The sequence below is a fragment of the Tachypleus tridentatus genome, unplaced genomic scaffold (genome assembly GCF_004210375.1).
Source record: "Tachypleus tridentatus isolate NWPU-2018 unplaced genomic scaffold, ASM421037v1 Hic_cluster_1, whole genome shotgun sequence".
Taxonomy (NCBI): Eukaryota; Metazoa; Arthropoda; class Merostomata; order Xiphosura; family Limulidae; genus Tachypleus; species Tachypleus tridentatus.
Window position 1 is genome coordinate 32,248,232 of NW_027467777.1, and position 20,511 is coordinate 32,268,742.

At 35.2% G+C, this 20,511-nt stretch overlaps 2 protein-coding genes across 5 annotated transcripts in view; both read left to right on the forward strand.

Moving 5' to 3' along the window:
• LOC143241870 (putative 3',5'-cyclic phosphodiesterase pde-5) overlaps positions 1-7,250 on the forward strand; it is a 60,442-nt gene extending 53,192 nt beyond the window's left edge. The window contains 4 exon segments of the mRNA XM_076485154.1: positions 2,722-2,833; positions 4,899-4,979; positions 5,390-5,478; positions 6,881-7,250. Coding sequence (XP_076341269.1) covers positions 2,722-2,833; positions 4,899-4,979; positions 5,390-5,478; positions 6,881-6,998 — 400 coding nt within the window. The 3' untranslated portion in view covers positions 6,999-7,250.
• Positions 7,251-15,395: 8,145 nt separating this feature from the next.
• LOC143241646 (uncharacterized) overlaps positions 15,396-20,511 on the forward strand; it is a 54,010-nt gene continuing 48,894 nt past the window's right edge. For 2 of the 4 annotated variants that reach the window (XM_076484835.1, XM_076484838.1), the window contains exon 1: positions 15,397-15,579. In XM_076484835.1, coding sequence (XP_076340950.1) covers positions 15,564-15,579 — 16 coding nt within the window. In that variant the 5' untranslated portion in view covers positions 15,397-15,563. Of the gene's footprint in view, positions 15,580-19,172; positions 19,264-20,511 lie in introns of all 4 variants that reach the window. The other 2 variants (XM_076484836.1, XM_076484842.1) reach the window with 2 other exon arrangements.

The window sequence follows — 20,511 nt, forward strand, 5'->3', positions numbered from 1 at the left end:
TATGAATAGGTATCGAAGATTGGTTTATTTTAAATCAACTGATGGTGTTAAGTATGAATAGGTATAGAAGATTGGTTTATTTTAAATCAACTGATGGTGTTAAGTATGAATAGGTATGGAAGATTGGTTTATTTTAAATCAACTGATGGTGTTAAGTATGAATAGGTATGGAAGATTGGTTTATTTTAAATCAACTGATGGTGTCAAGTATGAATAGGTATGGAAGATTGGTTTATTTTAAATCAACTGATGGTGTTAAGTATGAATAGGTATAGAAGATTGGTTTATTTTAAATCAACTGATGGTGTTAAGTATGAATAGGTATCGAAGATTGGTTTATTTTAAATCAACTGATGGTGTTAAGTATGAATAGGTATAGAAGATTGGTTTATTTTAAATCAACTGATGGTGTTAAGTATGAATAGGTATGGAAGATTGGTTTATTTTAAATCAACTGATGGTGTCAAGTATGAATAGGTATAGAAGATTGGTTTATTTTAAATCAACTGATGGTGTTAAGTATGAATAGGTATGGAAGATTGGTTTATTTTAAATCAACTGATGGTGTCAAGTATGAATAGGTATCGAAGATTGGTTTATTTTAAATCAACTGATGGTGTTAAGTTTAATAGGTATCGAAGATTGGTTTATTTTAAATCAACTGATGGTGTTAAGTTTAATAGGTATCGAAGATTGGTTTATTTTAAATCAACTGATGGTGTTAAGTTTAATAGGTATCGAAGATTGGTTTATTTTAAATCAACTGATGGAAGTGATTCTGTCTTTTAAAGGAGATATTCATCTGTTAAGTATGAATAGGTATCGAAGATTGGTTTATTTTAAATCAACTGATGGTGTTAACTATGAATAGGTATGGAAGATTGGTTTATTTTAAATCAACTGATGGTGTCAAGTATGAATAGGTATCGAAGATTGGTTTATTTTAAATCAACTGATGGAAGTGATTCTGTCTTTTAAAGGAGATATTCATCTGGAATAACCAATGTCGATGTGTGGATTTTTTAAAATAGCTCTTTACTAGAAATAACTAGATGGTGATGCTACCGCTTGTTAAAACAGGTCTTCATCAGGACCTACAGTCATTTGAAAAAGTTAGGACACCCTATGAAAACCTGTGTATTTGTGTAACATTTTTGGATATATAGATATTTAATCTCAATTTTAACAATACTGAGAGATTATAGGAATATAACTAAATAATTAAAACTGAAGAAAAGACTTTTCATGATCTTCTGTAAATGTAATTCTACAAAAATACGTATTCTAATTGAGGAAAAGTTAGGACACCCCCACATTTATTCCCACTTAAAATGGCTCAACTCACACACAGGTGTATCACACCAGGTGTACATGATTAGAAGATCGTTACTCAGCATTTTGAATGAGGCTTGTCCTATTTAAACCTCAGACATTTAGTTTGGTGTGCTCCTGACTGTTGAAGTGAGAGTGAGCATCATGGTGAGAGCAGAAGAGATGTCTGAGACCTTCAGAAAGAAAATTGTAGCAGCTTATGAGGCTGGTAAGGGATTTAAAAAAATCCCAAAATATTTTGAAATAAGCCATTCCACTGTCTGGAAAATAGTCAACAAGTGGAGGACTTTCAAAACAACTGTCAACAGGTCTGGTCGTCCAAGCAAGTTCACCCCGAGAGCAGACCGCAAGATGCTAAAAGAGGTCTCCAAACACCTTAACATGTCATCATGGGACCTACAGCAGGCTCTGGCTACTGTTGATTTGAAAGTGCATGTTTCTACAATCAGAAAGAGACTGCACAAGTTTAACTTGCGTGGGAAGTGTACAAGGAGGAAACCTTTGCTCTCTAAGAGAAACATCAAGACCAGATTGAAGTGTGCCAGAGACAATGTAGACAAAGACCAGGTCTTCTGGAATAATATTCTTTGGGATGATGAGTCCAAAACTGAATTATTTGGACACCAGAACAGAGGACATGTTTGGCATAAACCAAATACAGCATTCCAGGAAAAGAACCTCATACCAACTGTGAAGCATGGAGGTGTCATGGTTTGGGGCTGCTTTGCTGTAGCAGGACCTGGACAGCTCACAATCATAGAATCCACCATGAATTCTACCGTGTATCAAAGGGTGCTTGAGGATCATGTGAGACCATCTGTAAGAAAAGTAAAGCTGAAGCGGACCTGGACCATGCAACACGACAATGACCCAAAACATACCAGTAAATCCACCAACGACTGGCAGAAAACTAAGAAATGGAGAATCCTGGAATGGCCGAGTCAAAGACCAGAACTTAATCCCATTGAGATGCTGTGGGGTGACTTAAAACGGGCTGTACATGCAAGAAACCTCTCAAACATCTCACAGCTGAAAGAATTCTGCATTGAGGAGTGGGGCAAACTTTCTTCAGATCGATGTCAGAGACTGGTAGATGGCTGCAAGAAGCGTCTCACTGCAGTTATTTCAGCCAAAGGGGGTAACACTAGCTATTAGGGGGTAGGATGTCCTAACTTTTACCTCAGTTAGAATATGCATTTTTGTAAAATTACATTTACAGAAGATCTTGAAAAGTCTTTTCTTCAGTTTTAATTATTTAGTTATATTCCTATAATCTCTCAGTATTGTTAAAATTGAGATTAAATATCTATATATCCAAACATGTTACAAAAATACACAGGCTTCCATGTCCTAACTTTTTCACATGACTGTATTTGTTGTACTTTGTAGGCTCTTATTAGAAGCAATAGCTATGACCGCCTGTGACCTATGTGCCAGTACAAAACCCTGGGAGGAACAGCGAAAGACGGTGAAGGTCATTTTTGAGGAGTTTTATGAACAGGTAAACCATGAAAGTTGTGTTAACAGTTAAACCATGACAGTTGTGTTAACAGGTAGACCATGACAGTTGTGTTAACAGTTAAACCATGACAGTTGTGTTAACAGGTAGACCATGACAGTTGTGTTAACAGGTAGACCATGACAGTTGTGTTAACAGTTAAACCATGACAGTTGTGTTAACAGGTAGACCATGACAGTTGTGTTAACAGTTAAACCATGACAGTTGTGTTAACAGGTAGACCATGACAGTTGTGTTAACAGGTAAATCATGACAGTTGTGTTAACAGGTAGACCATGACAGTTGTGTTAACAGTTAAACCATGACAGTTGTGTTAACAGGTAGACCATGACAGTTGTGTTAACAGTTAAACCATGACAGTTGTGTTAAGAGTTAAACCATGACAGTTGTGTTAACAGGTAGACCATGACAGTTGTGTTAACAGTTAAACCATGACAGTTGTGTTAACATGTAAACCATGACAGTTCTGTTAACAGTTAAACCATGACAGTTGTGTTAACAGGTAAACCATGAGAGCTGTGTTAACAGGTAAACCATGACAGTTGTGTTTACATGTAGACCATGACAGTTGTGTTAACATGTAAACCATGACAGTTGTGTTAACACGTAAACCATAACAGTTGTGTTAACAGGTAAACCATGACAGTTGTGTTAACAGTTAAACCATGACAGTTGTGTTAACAGGTAGACCATGACAGTTGTGTTAACAGGTAAATCATGACAGTTGTGTTAACAGGTAGACCATGACAGTTGTGTTAACAGTTAAATTATGACAGTTGTGTTAACAGGTAAATCATGACAGTTGTGGTAACAGGTAGACCATGACAGTTGTGTTAACAGTTAAACCATGACAGTTGTGTTAACATGTAAACCATGACAGTTGTGTTAACAGGTAGACCATGACAGTTGTGTTAATAGATAAACCTGACATAGCAGATAGCCAGATGTGGCTTTACCATAAGAAAAACAAACACTCGTTTCCTGTTACTATTTTAAAAGTAGAACAAAAAATTAATAACTTATTGTTAAAATGACCAACTCAGTGAAACCGATACAGATCCCAAATCCCAAGAGTAATCCAACGTTAAATTTGGGATTCGATATTTTTTGTCTTAAATAAACCTTTTTCCGACAATTTCTTAGTAGTTATTATTTCATGTGAAGTCATTACTTACTTAGTTCTCTGTATATGGAACTGCTGTAAATTAGGGACTCAGAATGGTAAAATCCAGGGTTCTATTCTCCTTAGTGGACACAACAGACATCCCAGTGTTGCTCTGTTTTAATGGAATAAACAAACTAATTTCTGAACTGTGACAATCAAACTTTTAAGTTATTCTTCACCAGTGGGGTATAAAATAAAAAAACTTAATTTTTTTGGTACCCCAGACTGCTTCTTTTGTTTCAAAATCAGAAATGATTCCTAACGCATTTATATCAGAATTTCTATAATAAAGTACATGATTTACTTACAGAGTGGGTTAACATTACTTTACTTTTGTAAATTACCCACAATTATTATGGTTATTGAAGTTCCAGAGACGTTAAGTTTAGGAGATCATAACGATAGATATTTGTTGTTGTTTTTCAATTAAGCACAAAGATGCTCTGGCCACCATAGGTATCGAAACCCGGTTTTTAACATTGTAAGTCCGCAGACATACCGCTGAGCCACTGGGGGACAACAATGGTAATCTGTTTCCATGACCCCACTGCGAAGAGCACAGATGACCAATCTGGTAGGTTTGCTTTTAGACAACAACAACTGGACACACAGTGACCATGTTCCCTGCTTCAGCTCTAAGTATGAAGGCTTATAACGTTAAAAATTGAATTTTGATACCCGCAGTAGTAAGCGAACAGTTAACCCATTGTGTAACTTTGGACTTGAGGACAAAAATAATTAATAAATATATTCATAAACATATTATATAACTATTTCAGTGGACTTTTATAAGAATATTTCAAAAAGAAACAAAGGTCACAGAACTATCTCGATCAGAAGTGATACTATTTTCATGTGGTACTCCAATCTTTTGGTTTTCAGGGTGATGCCGAGAGGATGCAAGGAAGAGAGCCCGTGCCCATGATGGATCGAACTAAACCCCAGGAGCAGCCTGCTTCACAGGTAGGACTACTAATAAATTATCATTTTACTTTTCTTTCTTGGACATAAAACAAATGTTTTCACTGAAGATGTGACCAGTTTTATCATCAATTTTGGAACTAGTAACTTTCTTTTAAAACTAACATAACACAAATGTTTTCACTGAAGATGTGACCAGTTTTGTTATTAGTTTTGGAACTAGTAAGTTTAAAACTAACATAACACAAATGTTTTCACTGAAGATGTAACCAGTTTTGTTATTAGTTTTGGAACTAGTAAGTTTCTTTTAAAACTAACATAACACAAATGTTTTCACTGAAGATGTAACCAGTTTTGTTATTAGTTTTGGAACTAGTAACCTTCTTTTAAAACTAACCTAAGACTAATGTTTTCACTGAAGATGTAACCACTGTTATTTTCTGTTTTCCTAGGTGGGTTTCCTGACATCTATATGTAAGCCCTGCTATGAACTTTTGGCAGCTGCTATTCCAGAAAGCAGACCGATGTTGAATGGTTGTCTGTAAGTGTCATGTTGTAGACAGATAAATTGTCTATATCTTAACGTCAACACAAAGATGTGAGAAGTTATTTTTTTATTCGTGTTTTAGGATGAACTTTTCAGAGTTCTTTTCTGAACGCTTCCTATTGTTACACAACGTGAACGAAGGTTATTTGTAATAAAATTAGTGATGTAACAGAATAAATGTTTTGTATCAGGTCATCCATTAATTAATGTACGATTTAGGTTCAGAAAAAGAGAAAGTATTTCAAACACTTTTAATGTTATTTAATCAATAATGTATGTTCCATTTTTATTAATTACTTCCTGTCAACGATTCACAAGCTTCTAAATGTCACTTCTATAAAATTATTGGGTTTTGGAGGAAAAGAATGAAGAGAGGGCAGTTTTGAAATAGGAATTGAAATGTAACTGCTGTAAAATGAAATGGTAAAAATTGAAATGGGAAGTAAAATGTAATGGTAAAAATTGAAATGAGAAGTAAAATGTAATGGTAAAAAAGTGAAATGGGAAGTAAATTGAAATGGTAAGGAAGTGAAAGGGGAAGCAAAATGTAATTGTAAGGAAGTGAAATGGGATGTAAAATTTAATGGTAAGGAAGTGAAAGGGGAAGCAAAATGTAATTGTAAGGAAGTGAAATGGGATGTAAAATTAATGGTAAAGAAGTGAAAGAGGAAGTAAATTAATAATAGTAAGAGAAGTGAAAAGGAAATAAAATGTAATGGTAAAATGTGAAATAGGAAGTAAATATAATAAAAGTAAAAGTGAAATAGAGTAAAATGTAATGGTAAAAGTGAAATGGGAAGTAAAATGTAATGGTAAGGAAGTGAAATGGGAAGGAAGTAAAATGTAATGGTAAAAAAGTGAAATGGGGAGTAAAATGTAATGGTAAAAAAGTGAAATGGGATGTAAAAAGTAATGGTAAAAAAGTGAAATGGGATACAAAATGTAATGGTAAAAGTGAAATGGGATGTAAAATTTAATAGTAAGAAGTGAAAAGGAAGTAAAGTATAATAGTAAGGAAGTGAAAAGAGGAAATAAATATAATAGTAAAATGTGAAATAGGAAGTAAAATGTAATGGTAAAAAAGTTAAATGGGATGTAAAATGTAATGGTAAGGAAGTGAAATGGGAAGTAAAATGTAATGGTAAGGAAGTGAAAGAGGGAAGTAAAATGTAATGGTGAGGAAGTGAAAGGGGAAGTAAATTGTAATGGTAAAAAAGTGAAATGGGAAGTAAAATATAATGGTAAAAAGTGAAATGGGAAGTAAAATGTAATGGTAAAAAAGTGAAATGAGAAGTAAAATGTAATGGTAAAAAGTGAAATGGGAAGTAAATGTAATGGTAATGAAGTGAAACTGTTTTCAAACCAGTTTAAATGTTGTTTTATTTATTTTAAACAGAAGAAATTTAGGTCAGTGGCAGTCCTTGGTTGAAGAGTTGAAAGTGTCAGATGAGAGCCAGCCCAAATCGATTCAGTCCGTTGGAGAAAATGTAAAGGAATTAGAAGAGAAGTCTTAGAAATGAACTCGTATTAGAAATGGAAAATAGAGAAGATAATTGTTACTAGAAGGGATGAATATATTCCAAAATATAGCACTGGCTCACCAAAGTATATACACATGTTCCAAGATATTTCGAAAGATGTGTATTTATTATTCTAATGATTTTCAGAATTAAAATTTTGTAGAGAGTTGTCAAGAAATGTGTGTATATAAAATGTGAAAGTATATTTTGTGTCAAGTCGATACGGAAATGAATGTTCTGAAATAATTTGTCGACTGTGTTTTGAGTAATGGCCTACAGAAAGACAAGAAAACCTACATTGACTAAAAACTTGTTTCATGGTCAGATTACTGGAATTTCAAGAAGTTCTATGTGATGTAGATCTAACAAGTGTAATTAAACCTGCTACAATTTCTATGGTATGGAAGTAAGTTAAGAACCTAGAATATATATGGTAAGGAAGTGAGCTGGGATCTGGAGTATATATGGTAAGGAAGTGAGCTGGGATCTGGAGTATATATGGTAAGGAAGTGAGCTGGGATCTGGAGTATATATGGTAAGGAAGTGAGCTGGGATATAGAATATATTTGGTAAGGAAGTGAGCTGGGATCTAGGTATATATGGTAGGAAGTGAGCTGGGATATAGAATATATTTGGTAGGAAGTGAGCTGGGATCTGGAGTATATATGGTAAGGAAGCGAAACCAGGATCTGGAGTATATATGGTAAGGAAGCGAAGCTGGGATCTGGGTATATATATGGTAGGAAGCGAGCTGGGATCTGGAGTATATTTGGTATGGAAGTGAAGCTGGGATCTAGGTATATATAGTAGAGAAGTGAAGCTGGGATATAGAATATATTTGGTAAGGAAGTGAGCTGGGATCTGGAGTATATATGGTAAGAAGCGAAGCTGGGATCTGGAGTGTATATGGTAAGAAAGCGAGCTGGGATCTGGAGTATATATGGTAAGGAAGCGAGCTGGGATCTGGAGTATATATGGTAAGGAAGTGTGCTGGGATCTGGAGTATATTTGGTAAGGAAGTGAGCTGGGATCTAGGTATGTATGGTAAGAAGTGAGTTGGGATATAGAATACATTTGGTAAGGAAGTGAGTTGGGATCTAGGTATATATATGGTAAGGAAGCAAGCTGGGATCTGGAGTATATATAGTAAGAAGTGAGCTAGGATCTAGAGTATATTTAGTAGGAGATTAGCTGGGATCTAGGTATATATGGTAAGGAAGTGAGCTGGGATATAGAATATATTTAGTAGGAAGTGAGCTGGGATCTAGGTATATATGGTAAGAAACGAGCTGGGATCTAGATATATATGGTAAGGAAGTGAGCTGGGATCTAGGTATATATGGTAAGGAAGTGAGCTGGGATATAGAATACATTTGGTAAGGAAGTGAGTTGGGATCTGGAGTATATATGGTAAGGAAGCGAGCTGGGATCTGGAGTATATATGGTAAGGAAGTGAGCTGGGATATAGAATATATTTGGTAAGGAAGTGAGCTGGGATCTGGAGTATATATGGTAAGGAAGCAAGCTGGGATCTGGAGTATATATGGTAAGGAAGCGAACTGGGATCTGGAATATATATGGTAAGGAAGTGAGCTGGGATATAGAATATATTTGGTAAGGAAGTGAGCTGGGATCTGGAGTATATATGGTAAGGAAGCGAGCTGGGATCTGGAGTATATATTGTAAGGAAGCGAGCTGGGATCTGGAGTATATATTGTAACGTGAACTGGAAACATTATTAGATGTTGTACCAAAGGTAGAAACAATCACATGAAATATTATAATACACATTTCTCTGATTATTTGATTTATTTGGTAATTCATATAAGTTAACAGTCTTTTAGTTGGATAATGGTTTGTTGAAACAGTTTTAATACATTTGATACATTTTAACCCGTGTTTTATCTCTTTTCTTAAGTTATTTCCTACAGAATAGGAAAGTGGATAAAATGCGGTAAACAACAACTTAGGCCTAAATTATTATCTCTTTAAAATCTTACAAAGTATTTCCCTCAGGTGGCTTAACAAGATGTCCACGGACTTGCACTGCTAGAAACCGGGCTTTGATACCCGTGGTGGGCAAAGCACGGGTAGCTCTTTGGCAAGTTTTGTGCTTAATAAAAAAGAAACAAATAAAACTTTGCAGAGTATTAAATTTATTAGGACGACCTCTTCAGGTAAGCTGAAACAAACGTAGTTATTGAAGAAAGTGTGGTGTCTGCCAGTTTTATTTACTTTGTAACTTAAACTGTTATTAACAGTTCTACAACACAGTTCTCAGTTTTAATTGTGAACCGAGATAAAAGGATACAACTGAAGAAAAACTAAAAGAATAAAAAAGAGTCGAGTATAATTATCCCGAGTAAACACGTAAACTTTATTTTCGCGACATCTGTTGTTAAAAAGACCAACCATATTGGAACCTCTGATATGCTTTGGCTAATGAAAACAAGGCTTTTTGTCTTCTACTGCAATTTTGGCATAAACTACATTTCTTATCATTGGATGCAATTCTGATGATTGTCCACACCAGACGAAACGAGACCTCCATCAACTGAGTTAGATGATAGCCCCTAGCGGTCACTTTTTAATAACTTATGATTGTCCATACCAGACGAGACGAGACCTCCATCAACTGAGTTAGATGATAGCCCCTAGCGGTCACTTTTTAATAACTTATGATTGTCCATACCAGACGAAACGAGACCTCCATCAACTGAGTTAGATGATAGCCCCTAGCGGTCACTTTTTAATAACTTATGATTGTCCATACCAGACAATACGAGACCTCCATCAACTGAGTTAGATGATAGCCCCTAGCGGTCACTTTTTAGCAACTCGTGATTGTCCATACCAGACGACAGATCCATGAACTGTAGTAGATGATAATTCCCAGCGGTCACTTTTTGACAACTCAAAGTGCCACTAATTTCACTTTTATCCAGAATCCCCCGCTAGTACAGCGGTAAGTCTACGGATTTACAATGCTAAAATCAGAGGTTCGATTAGGCTCGGCAGTTAGCCCGTTGTGGCTTTGCTGTAAGAAAACTATCAAGAAAGGTTAATGACATATCAACGATAATTAATTCTAGATTAACAAAGTAATTAATATTAGCTTAAATATCAACTCAGTGATTAATATTAATTAATTAATTAGCAAATGTTTAATAGAAGCTTAATAACTGATCCAAATTAATAGTGGGTTAATAAATATAAATTTCAAATCTGGTGATGTGTATATACAATACAAAGTGATATCTGGGTGTTCGAAAAGTCACTATGCACTTATATGCTTATTAACAGACATGTTTCAATATAGAATACAGGAGGTAAATATGAATGACAATTATAAACAATGTTGAAAGTGACCCCCGTTGGGTCATATATATATATATATGTGTGTGTGACATTTTACCATCAATCTTACAGCGTAAACATGCCCCCAAAATGTGGATTGCAATTTTGTCTTTTGGAAACCACGGAACTTCGTGTCCACAGCCCAGTACATTAACCACTGGCCTGTAATTAACTCTGTATTAAAAGGAAGAAAAGCAGAGTTAACAGAATTCCTAAAACTATATTCAGCTCTATGCTCCCCTCCCAGCCTTGAATGTGGCTCAGCAGTACTCTACAGGTGAAAATCGAGTTTTTAAAAATATATATCTTAAGATGGGTGAGTATCACTTTGCGTACATACGCGAAAGAAGCCTGAAAGTGTATAACCGTTTCGAGTACTCAAAATATGTTTTCCTCTTCACTTTTTTACCCACAGTTTGTAACGCTGGAATGAGTCAGTGAAATACCTTCATTTTCTTTAGTTTTGTTAATTTTCAGCTGGCATGTGGACTCTTTAAGGGGCTGATTCCTCGCGATATCATTGTTCAGAAAATAACACATAATGTGAACCATAAAATGTGCCATACTGAAGGTAAAAAGTGGAATGGACGCTAAAAATAAAACTTACTTTCGATTAATCTGGACACACACGTAGGTAAACCAAACAAAGAGTATTGTAAAAACGACAAACTAAGCTAGATGGAAAGGTAGGCAATCTGACGGAGAAACAAACAAATGTACTTTCTGAAAAATAGCTTTAATACCATTATACTAGCTGTGTTTCGAAAGTGGGTACAATATTGACAGCAGAATGGTAGATGGAAGTTGTATCAGTCAAACTGTTTAACAACACTACATCATGACCAAGAATTGACAGAACTTGTAACAGCACGCCTGTCTCACAGAACTAAACGATGGCTAAGGATAGATTAGTGTTGTATCTTGTCACCTACAATATAATACTACATGATGACCAAGGATAGATTGGTGTTGTATCTTGTCACCTACCATAGAATACTACATGATTGCCAAGGATAGATTGGTGTTGTATCTTGTCACCTACCATAGAATACTACATGATGGCCAAGGATAGATTGGTGTTGTATCTTGTCACCTACCATAGAATACTACATGATGACCAAGGATAGATTGGTGTTGTATCTTGTCACCTACCATAGAATACTACATGATGACCAAGGATAGATTGGTGTTGTATCTTGTCACCTACCATAGAATACTACATGATGACCAAGGATAGATTGGTGTTGTATCTTGTCACCTACCATAGAATACTACATGATGACCAAGGATAGATTGGTGTTGTATCTTGTCACCTACCATAGAATACTACATGATGACCAAGGATAGATTGGTGTTGTATCTTGTCACCTACCATAGAATACTACATGATGACCAAGGATAGATTGGTGTTGTATCTTGTCACCTACCATAGAATACTACATGATGACCAAGGATAGATTGGTGTTGTATCTTGTCACCTACTATAGAATACTACATGATGACCAAGGATAGATTGGTGTTGTATCTTGTCACCTACTATAGAATACTACATGATGACCAAGGATAGATTAGTGTTGTATTTTGTCACCTACTATAGAATACTACATGATGACCAAGGATAGATTAGTGTTGTATCTTGTCACCTACTATAGAATACTACATGATGACCAAGGATAGATTGGTGTTGTATTTTGTCACCTACTATAGAATACTACATGATGACCAAGGATAGATTAGTGTTGTATCTTGTCACCTACTATAGAATACTACATGATGACCAAGGATAGATTGGTGTTGTATTTTGTCACCTACTATAGAATACTACATGATGACCAAGGATATATTAGTGTTGTATCTTGTCACCTACTATAGAATACTACATGATGACCAAGGATAGATTAGTGTTGTATCTTGTCACCTACTATAGAATACTACATGATGACCAAGGATAGATTGGTGTTGTATCTTGTCACCTACTATAGAATACTACATGATGACCAAGGATAGATTGGTGTTGTATCTTGTCACCTACTATAGAATACTACATGATGACCAAGGATAGATTGGTGTTGTATCTTGTCACCTACTATAGAATACTACATGATGACCAAGGATAGATTGGTGTTGTATTTTGTCACCTACTATAGAATACTACATGATGACCAAGGATAGATTGGTGTTGTATCTTGTCACCTACTATAGAATACTACATGATGACCAAGGATAGATTGGTGTTGTATCTTGTCACCTACTATAGAATACTACATGATGACCAAGGATAGATTGGTGTTGTATTTTGTCACCTACTATAGAATACTACATGATGACCAAGGATAGATTGGTGTTGTATCTTGTCACCTACTATAGAATACTACATGATGACCAAGGATAGATTAGTGTTGTATTTTGTCACCTACTATATAATACTACATGATGACCAAGGATAGATTGGTGTTGTATCTTGTCACCTACCATAGAATACTACATGATGACCAAGGATAGATTGGTGTTGTATCTTGTCACCTACTATAGAATACTACATGATGACCAAGGATAGATTGGTGTTGTATCTTGTCACCTACTATAGAATACTACATGATGACCAAGGATAGATTGGTGTTGTATCTTGTCACCTACTATAGAATACTACATGATGACCAAGGATAGATTGGTGTTGTATCTTGTCACCTACTATAGAATACTACATGATGACCAAGGATAGATTGGTGTTGTATTTTGTCACCTACAATATAATACTACAAGATGACCAAGGATATATTGGTGTTGTCATATACTATAGAATACTACATGATGACCAAGGATAGATTGGTGTTGTATCTTGTCATATACTATAGAATACTACATGATGACCAAGGATAGATTGGTATTGTATCTTGTCATATACTATAGAATACTACAACACCATACAATACGTGCACGGTTTCACATTAATGTAATTTTTAACCTTCTCTCTTTTCTATTTTTGGTCTATCTCTCTATTTCAGTTGTCTTCGTTATCTGACATTATAATTTTTGTCCTTGAGAGGTATTAAACAATGACGCCACGTTATAGCGTGTATACACAGGCTTGTTTAAGGTTGTAGTTTTATATGGTTGTGATACCCAGATATAAATACAGTTCCATGGAGAAACTTTCCTAAGATCAGCTAAACAAGCTGATAAGTAGTATAGCTCAGAAGAAAGTTTCATAGAGTTTAACAGCTATGGTAATTCAGTACAGGTTTTATTAAGAGTCTGACAGCTGGTGTAACCTACTAGAAATTTTAACTTTAGGAGAATATGCTTGAAGTCACATCAAGCTATCTGCCGATTCCAATACGGGTAACTGTATCCAGCTTGTCTTTGTAGGTCCAGAAACTTACTGCTGTCCCACAGGGAGAATGGATTGTTTCAAATTTAAGAGATGAAGTCTGAGTTTGCATGGTTTCGCCATCATGTGATGGTGGAGTTCCAGTCTATTTGTCTTACTCGTGTCTTGCAGAGTGAACACGGAACGAGGCTGATGTTTAAAGAGTTACAACGTAAAATTCTTGGTTCAATTCCCTGCGATGGAGAAAGAGAGAGCGTAACAAATTATGTAGCTTTACAGTAAGACGCTTCAAGACGATTTTACTGATGGTTTTATAAAAACACTGTAGTTCGGGTGTTGATACCAGCGGTGGACAGAGCATCGATACACAATTGTCAAATGCACAAAATCTACCGCTGTGTAACGTGCGATTTCTGTGGGTTCTTTCTTCTGTGTTTACGTGAATATATAAAAACTGTTAAAATGTTAGTAAGGATCAAAGGTCGTTTAAGGGGCAGCGGTCATTGACAGAAAGGTTACTTTACCAGCATCGAGGTGGGTGGGTAAAGGGAGACTTGTCAGTAACAGGGTGGGGCCATCGACAAAAAGGACGATTTTGAAGTATCATTGTGCAAGAGTGTTTTCTGAGGGGGATATTAGAGGGGACTGTGGGGATTACTTCTTGTTTCACATATAAAACTATGAACCGTTTCTTTAACTCCTACACAACTAGTTTTATAAGTATTTTTTAAAATGTAAAATTAAATATTATACTTACGCATGTAAATTCTTCAGACTATATTAATTATTTTTCTACTATAAAAGTCTGCAAGTCCCCTAGTTCTATTTATTTTAATTATAAAATCATCTCCTACTCTCCAATAATTCGTATCAAACAAAGTGTAGAATCAGGTGTGCCTTTACGTAATTGATTTCAGTTTTATGACAGAAAAAAAAAACTGTCTTTAAAGGCAAAAGGGCACGTCATTGGTAATGCGCGTGCATTATCATCATCATAACGCCCTCTTGAGTTGGAGTTGGTTAAGCTACGCGTGGACTACTCGTATTCGTGTATAGCCGTCTCTAATTCCGAGCTGATTATCTAAATGGAAGAATCTCGGCGGCAGCATGTGCTACCGTCAAATCTTGGGCTACTCTAATCGAATACTGAAATTTATTATACTGTCACGCCAAACATGCGAAATGCATTTTTGAGGCAACGAGATGCAAACCACAAACCCTCGGACCCTGAGTGTGGCATGCTAACGACTAGGTCTTGTCTGACCGAAGTTACAGAATTGAATTATTAATATTTCCCTCGTACAATAAAAAGTAAAAATATTATAATTAGTTTTAGTAGTTTCATCAGGCTATAGATTTGGTTTCAATTTCTAGTTTAATTTACAGACTACGTCATATCTTTTTATTTGTCGTATCACGTTACGTCAGTTGAGGTTTCTATGACAACGTATTAATATAAAAAATATTAAAACGGCAATGTTGTGTCCATATTTATATATAATATATATATTTATATATAATATACTTAAAATAATTATTAATTATTTTTCCTAATCTTTATAATATACTGCGTTTAATCGTGCACGTTTTCAGTTTTAAATATTTGCGTTAAAAATATCGAATCTGTATTATAGTGCCCTCAGGTGGCCATTACTTCTACTAACAGGCAACTGGTAGAACCACGTGGTTGTATACTAGCGGCAACAAAACCATTCGTTGCAGTGTGGTTACGTCCTTGTCGCGAGCAGTATTCGTGTTTGATATTAGCTTCAGTTTTCGTCGTGTAAGATAGAGTGTCATCGCCGATTCATTCACTTTGTGGACTGCCATCATATTCCAGTGGAATACGTAAGCAGGAATACTGGGCCACAATGAAATCCAGGAAAGGTAAGGATATGTGGCTGTTTAACAAATCGTTTCACGAAGGGTTAAAAGCCACGTGGTTAGTAATCAGTAGCGCTGTTATTTCAACTGTATCGTCAGTTAGTCTAGCGAGTCGAGCCCGACTGAAGTTCGGAGGCACGTGCGTGAAGAGAGCGCATGACACATTGAAGAGAGAGTCTTACGCCGCTTTGGCGATTTTTCAGATAACCTGTTGGTTTTGCTTGTAATATAAAGGTGAAAACTTGACACGCTGTGGTACCGGGATTGTCAGTTTCACAGCACAGCTAGATAGGAAAACTATTATTGTTATAAATATGGTGGTTATAAATATAGCTCTTCTTGATAGAGAAGTTAGCTTTCAAGTTTTTTTGTTTTTTTTTAATTTCGCGAAAGCTACACGAGGGCTATCTGCGGTAGCCGTCCCTAATTTAGCAATGTAAGACTAGAGGAAAAGCAGCTAGTGCTCACCACCCACCACAAACCCTGGGCTACTCTTTCACCAATGATTAGTGGGATGAACCGTCACTTTTAACGCCCCCACGGCTGACAGGGCGAGCATGTTTGTTGTGATGGAGATTCTAACCCGCGACCCTCGAATTACGAATCGAACACCTTAACCCACCTGGCCATGCCGGGACAAGTGTTGTTTTTAACGTTTTGTTTTTGTTAGTCCAAATCCTTTGAAAAGGGCGGTTCCTGTTTATTCAGGTCCTGTTTCAAGAGAGTTCCTGTTTTTTTTCACTGCTACATGATTCATTTTTCTAGATAAACCCAGCATCCTTTAGTCCCATAGTGGTACTGATAGACGTGAAAGTAACCTGTTCAGATTAAAATCGAGAGAAAATATTGCTTTATTTCGCAGCGGTTTATCAACAAACAAACGTTTGGGAAACTTCTGTTTTTTTTCGTGTTTTCTATAAACTCGTCCCCGGATTTACAACGCTAAAATCAAGGGTTCGATTCCTCTCGGGGGACTCGGCAGATAGCCCGATGTGGTTTTACTATAAGAAAACACACACACACACAAACTTCCGGAACTTCTCGTGATACTTGCTATTTAGATTTTGCCGCGAAGTAACTCGTGGCGCGTGAAGATATTGTCAACTTCTAATTATTTACAATACTGATTTAAACAAAGCATGTTTATGTTTTCATAAATACATTTGTTTTCCCTTGAACACAACGGGAACTAAAAATTGGCTAGCGAAAGTAAATCATGACAGTTCTGTTTTCGATCGTGATCCAAACTTAACACTTTATCATACCGATAACACAAAAACTATGCTAGAAATTGGCTTTCAATATTCGTGATGGGCAAAGCACAGATGTCGCTTTCTGTGGCTTTGTGTTTATCTTCAAATAAACAAGCAAGGATATTAAAGTCTTACCTAGATTGAATAGAGTTACTCTGATAAACACAGGAATGAACTGGAGATAATTCACCAATCAGGTTACTTATTGGTCTGACACAGGAATGAACTGGAGATAATTCACCAATAAGGTTACTTATTGGTCTGTGACGTCTTGTAGTAGTGATATATTTATATCTACTCTACTTTTGTTCTTTTATGAGTGAACTTAGCTGAAGAAAGAATGAAATAAAACATACAAGTGTTCGGTTAACCCCAGAAGGCCCAGCACGGCCAGGTATGTTAAGGAGGTTCAATTCGTAATCTGAGGGTCGCGGGTTAACCCCAGAAGGCCCAGCACGGCCAGGTATGTTAAGGAGGTTCGATTCGTAATCCGAGGGTCGCGGGTTCGAATCCGCGTGGCACCGAACGTGCTTGCCCTTTCAGTCGTGGGGGCGTTATAACGTGACGGTCAATCTCACTATTCGTTGGTAAAAGAGTAGCCCAAGAGTTGGCGATGGGTGGTGATGACTAGCTGTTTTCCCTCTAGTCTTATACTGTTAAATTAGGGAAAGCTAGCTCAGAAAACCTTCGTGTAGCTTTGCGCGAAATTAAGAAAAACTGATGTTGTGTTCGAGAGTAAATAACAAAACTATATACACAAATAATCTACTGTTCTATTTTATTATTTTATTTTGTACTATAATATGGATTATTTTAATCCTAGATAATTTCTTGATTAACCAGTTTAATTTGGATTATTTTATTCGAAATAAATCTTATTCCTTGATTAACCAGTTTAATTTGGATTATTTTATCAGAAATAATTCTTATTTCTTGATTAACCAGTTTAATTTGGATTATTTTAATCCGAAATAAATCTTATTCCTTTATTAACCAGTTTAATTTGGATTATTTTAATCCGAAATAAATCTTATTCCTTTATTAGCCAGTTTAATTTGGATTATTTTATCCGAAATAATTCTTATTTCTTGATTAACCAGTTTAGATTGGATTACTTTATCCAAAATAATTCTTATTTCTTGATCAACCAGTTTAATTTGGATTATTTTAATCCGAAATAACCCTTATTCCTTGATTAACCAGTTTAATTTGGATTATTTTAATCTGAGATAATTCTTATTCCTTGATTAACCAAGTTAATTTGGATTATTTTAATCCGAAATAACTCTTATTCCTTGATTAACCAGTTTAATTTAAATTATTTTAATTCGAAATAACCCTTATTCCTTGATTAACTAGTTTAATTTGGATTATTTTAATCCGAAATAACCTTTATTCCTTGATTAACCAGTTTAATTTGGATTATTTTATCCGAAATAATTCTTATTTCTTGATTAACCAGTTTAATTTAAATTATTTTAATCCGAAATAACCTTTATTTTTTGATTAACCAGTTTAATTTAGATTACTTTATCCGAAATAATTTTTATTTCTTGATTAACCAGTTTAATTTGGATTATTTTAATCTGAGATAATTCTTATTCCTTGATTAACCAGTTTAATTTGGATTATTTAATCGAAATAACCCTTATTCTTTGATTAACCAGTTTAATTTGGATTATTTTAATCCGAAATAACCCTCATTTCTTGATTAACCAGTTTAATTTGAGTATTTTGATGTGAGATAATTCTTATTCTTTGATTAACCAGTTTAGTGTGCATTATCTTAACCGAACGTCATTTACAAATCAAAGTGAAGTGTGTTCAACCAGAGGCGTCGCCAGACGCTGGTGCACGAAGCCTTTGCCCCAATTCTGCTTGACAGAACCCTGAATTTTGGTGTCTTACAAAAAATCAGAACAGGAAACCATAATGGATATCATACTGAAGCCCCGCAAATTCCCCCGCCTATGGGCTGTTCTTTTAATCACCCAGTGACGCATCTGGTGTTAACCATAAATAGGGTTAACACAAAGAATGACTCGTTATTTACTTAGCTAGTTTATTACGACATTGTTAATCATAATAACATCGAAATATATTTTACAGCAAAATATAGGTTGTTGCATGAGAAATAGAAACACGATACGAAGATTTTACGTACAAAAGACTCACTGTTTGTGCTTACACCTCTAGAGGATCTAATGTACGTTGACCTGTAGAACAGTAATGACGGTTTCTCAGGTTATCAGCAGATAAAAAAACAACAACAAAAAAACACTTGTCCTATTACAGCAGGGTCGCCTTACTTGAAGTTTTTTTACATTCGTTTTTTTTTTTTAGCCGCGGACGAGAGAAATAGGGGAGGTGACGAAAACCCTAACGTTTCGAAGTGCACACTTTCATTTATTGGGAACGAATCAAGCCGACGATGGTTGGTACATTTATCTGATGGTTAAGCCTAACACTCAAGTCTTTGATTTCCATATAAAAGTGGCACCGTTTTACCCTTTTGACAGATTTACTGTTGTCTTTTAAGACTAATGTGATACTTGTTTCTATTACTGCTACTGTACCTTTGTTTTTGTTGGCAATAAGCGAAGTAAGTTTGACTTGATTGAGGTTGTCAGTTATTTACAATGTTTAAAGGTGTTTTAAGATTTTGTCTTAAACATGACTGGTTGCTCTCTTAGACTATTGTTGTTGTTTATCCTTGTCATGTAAAATATAATTTTCGCCAACTTTCCGAGACCCTCGCACATGATTAGGGACAGTTTATAAATATTGTATTAAAAATTTTATTAAAGAAGGCCTAGCTAGTGATTGGGTTACACGTATTACAGTTTCACATCTTGTTTAACACAAATAACAGTTAACACAGAGACAACACGCCTTCTTCACTTGTCTTCATTTGTTTGTTTGTTTTTACTCAAAGTTGACCAACCAAATAGCCTTTCACTAAACTTAATAATTTTGAAATACTTCAATATTCAACGTAAAAATTACTGGAGAAGTTAATAACCATTCTGGCTGATATGAAACTGCCTACTGTTCGTTCTGGTTAATTCGTCACTGAATAATACTGTTTGATGTCAAGCGTTAAGCCTTTTTTATTACGATATTTATTTATTACCCGATCTCAATTTACTCGCGAATGCCACCAAATCTAAACAGAAATTGTTAACAGTATTTCCTTTTTCCATTTATTTTGTAATTAGGAAATTTACCGTGGATTATGTTGAAGGGTATATTAGGTTTACCATAGGAGTAAAATATTGTTATTGAGCTTACCATAAGAGAAAGGGCTTACCATACAAGGTAGCTCATTGTGTAGCTTTGTGCTTAATTCCAAACAAATCAAAGAAAAACAAACAAAAAGATATAAGATAAGGATGGTTATTAGTCTTAACAGAAGAGATAAGGTTGATATCTTAGGCTTACCATGAGAGATGAAGCTGATAAATTAGGCTTACCATATAAGATAAGATTAGTTATTAGGCTTACTATAAGAGATAAGGCTGGTTTATTAGGCTTACCATATAAAATAAGATTGGTTTATTAAAATTGCTCTACGAAATAAAGCTAACTATTGCGATTAAGTGATTGCTAAAATTAACAAATTCAATGTATGTAAATGAAAATATTCTTTTTAAATGTATTTCAATGTTAATTCTATTTCTAA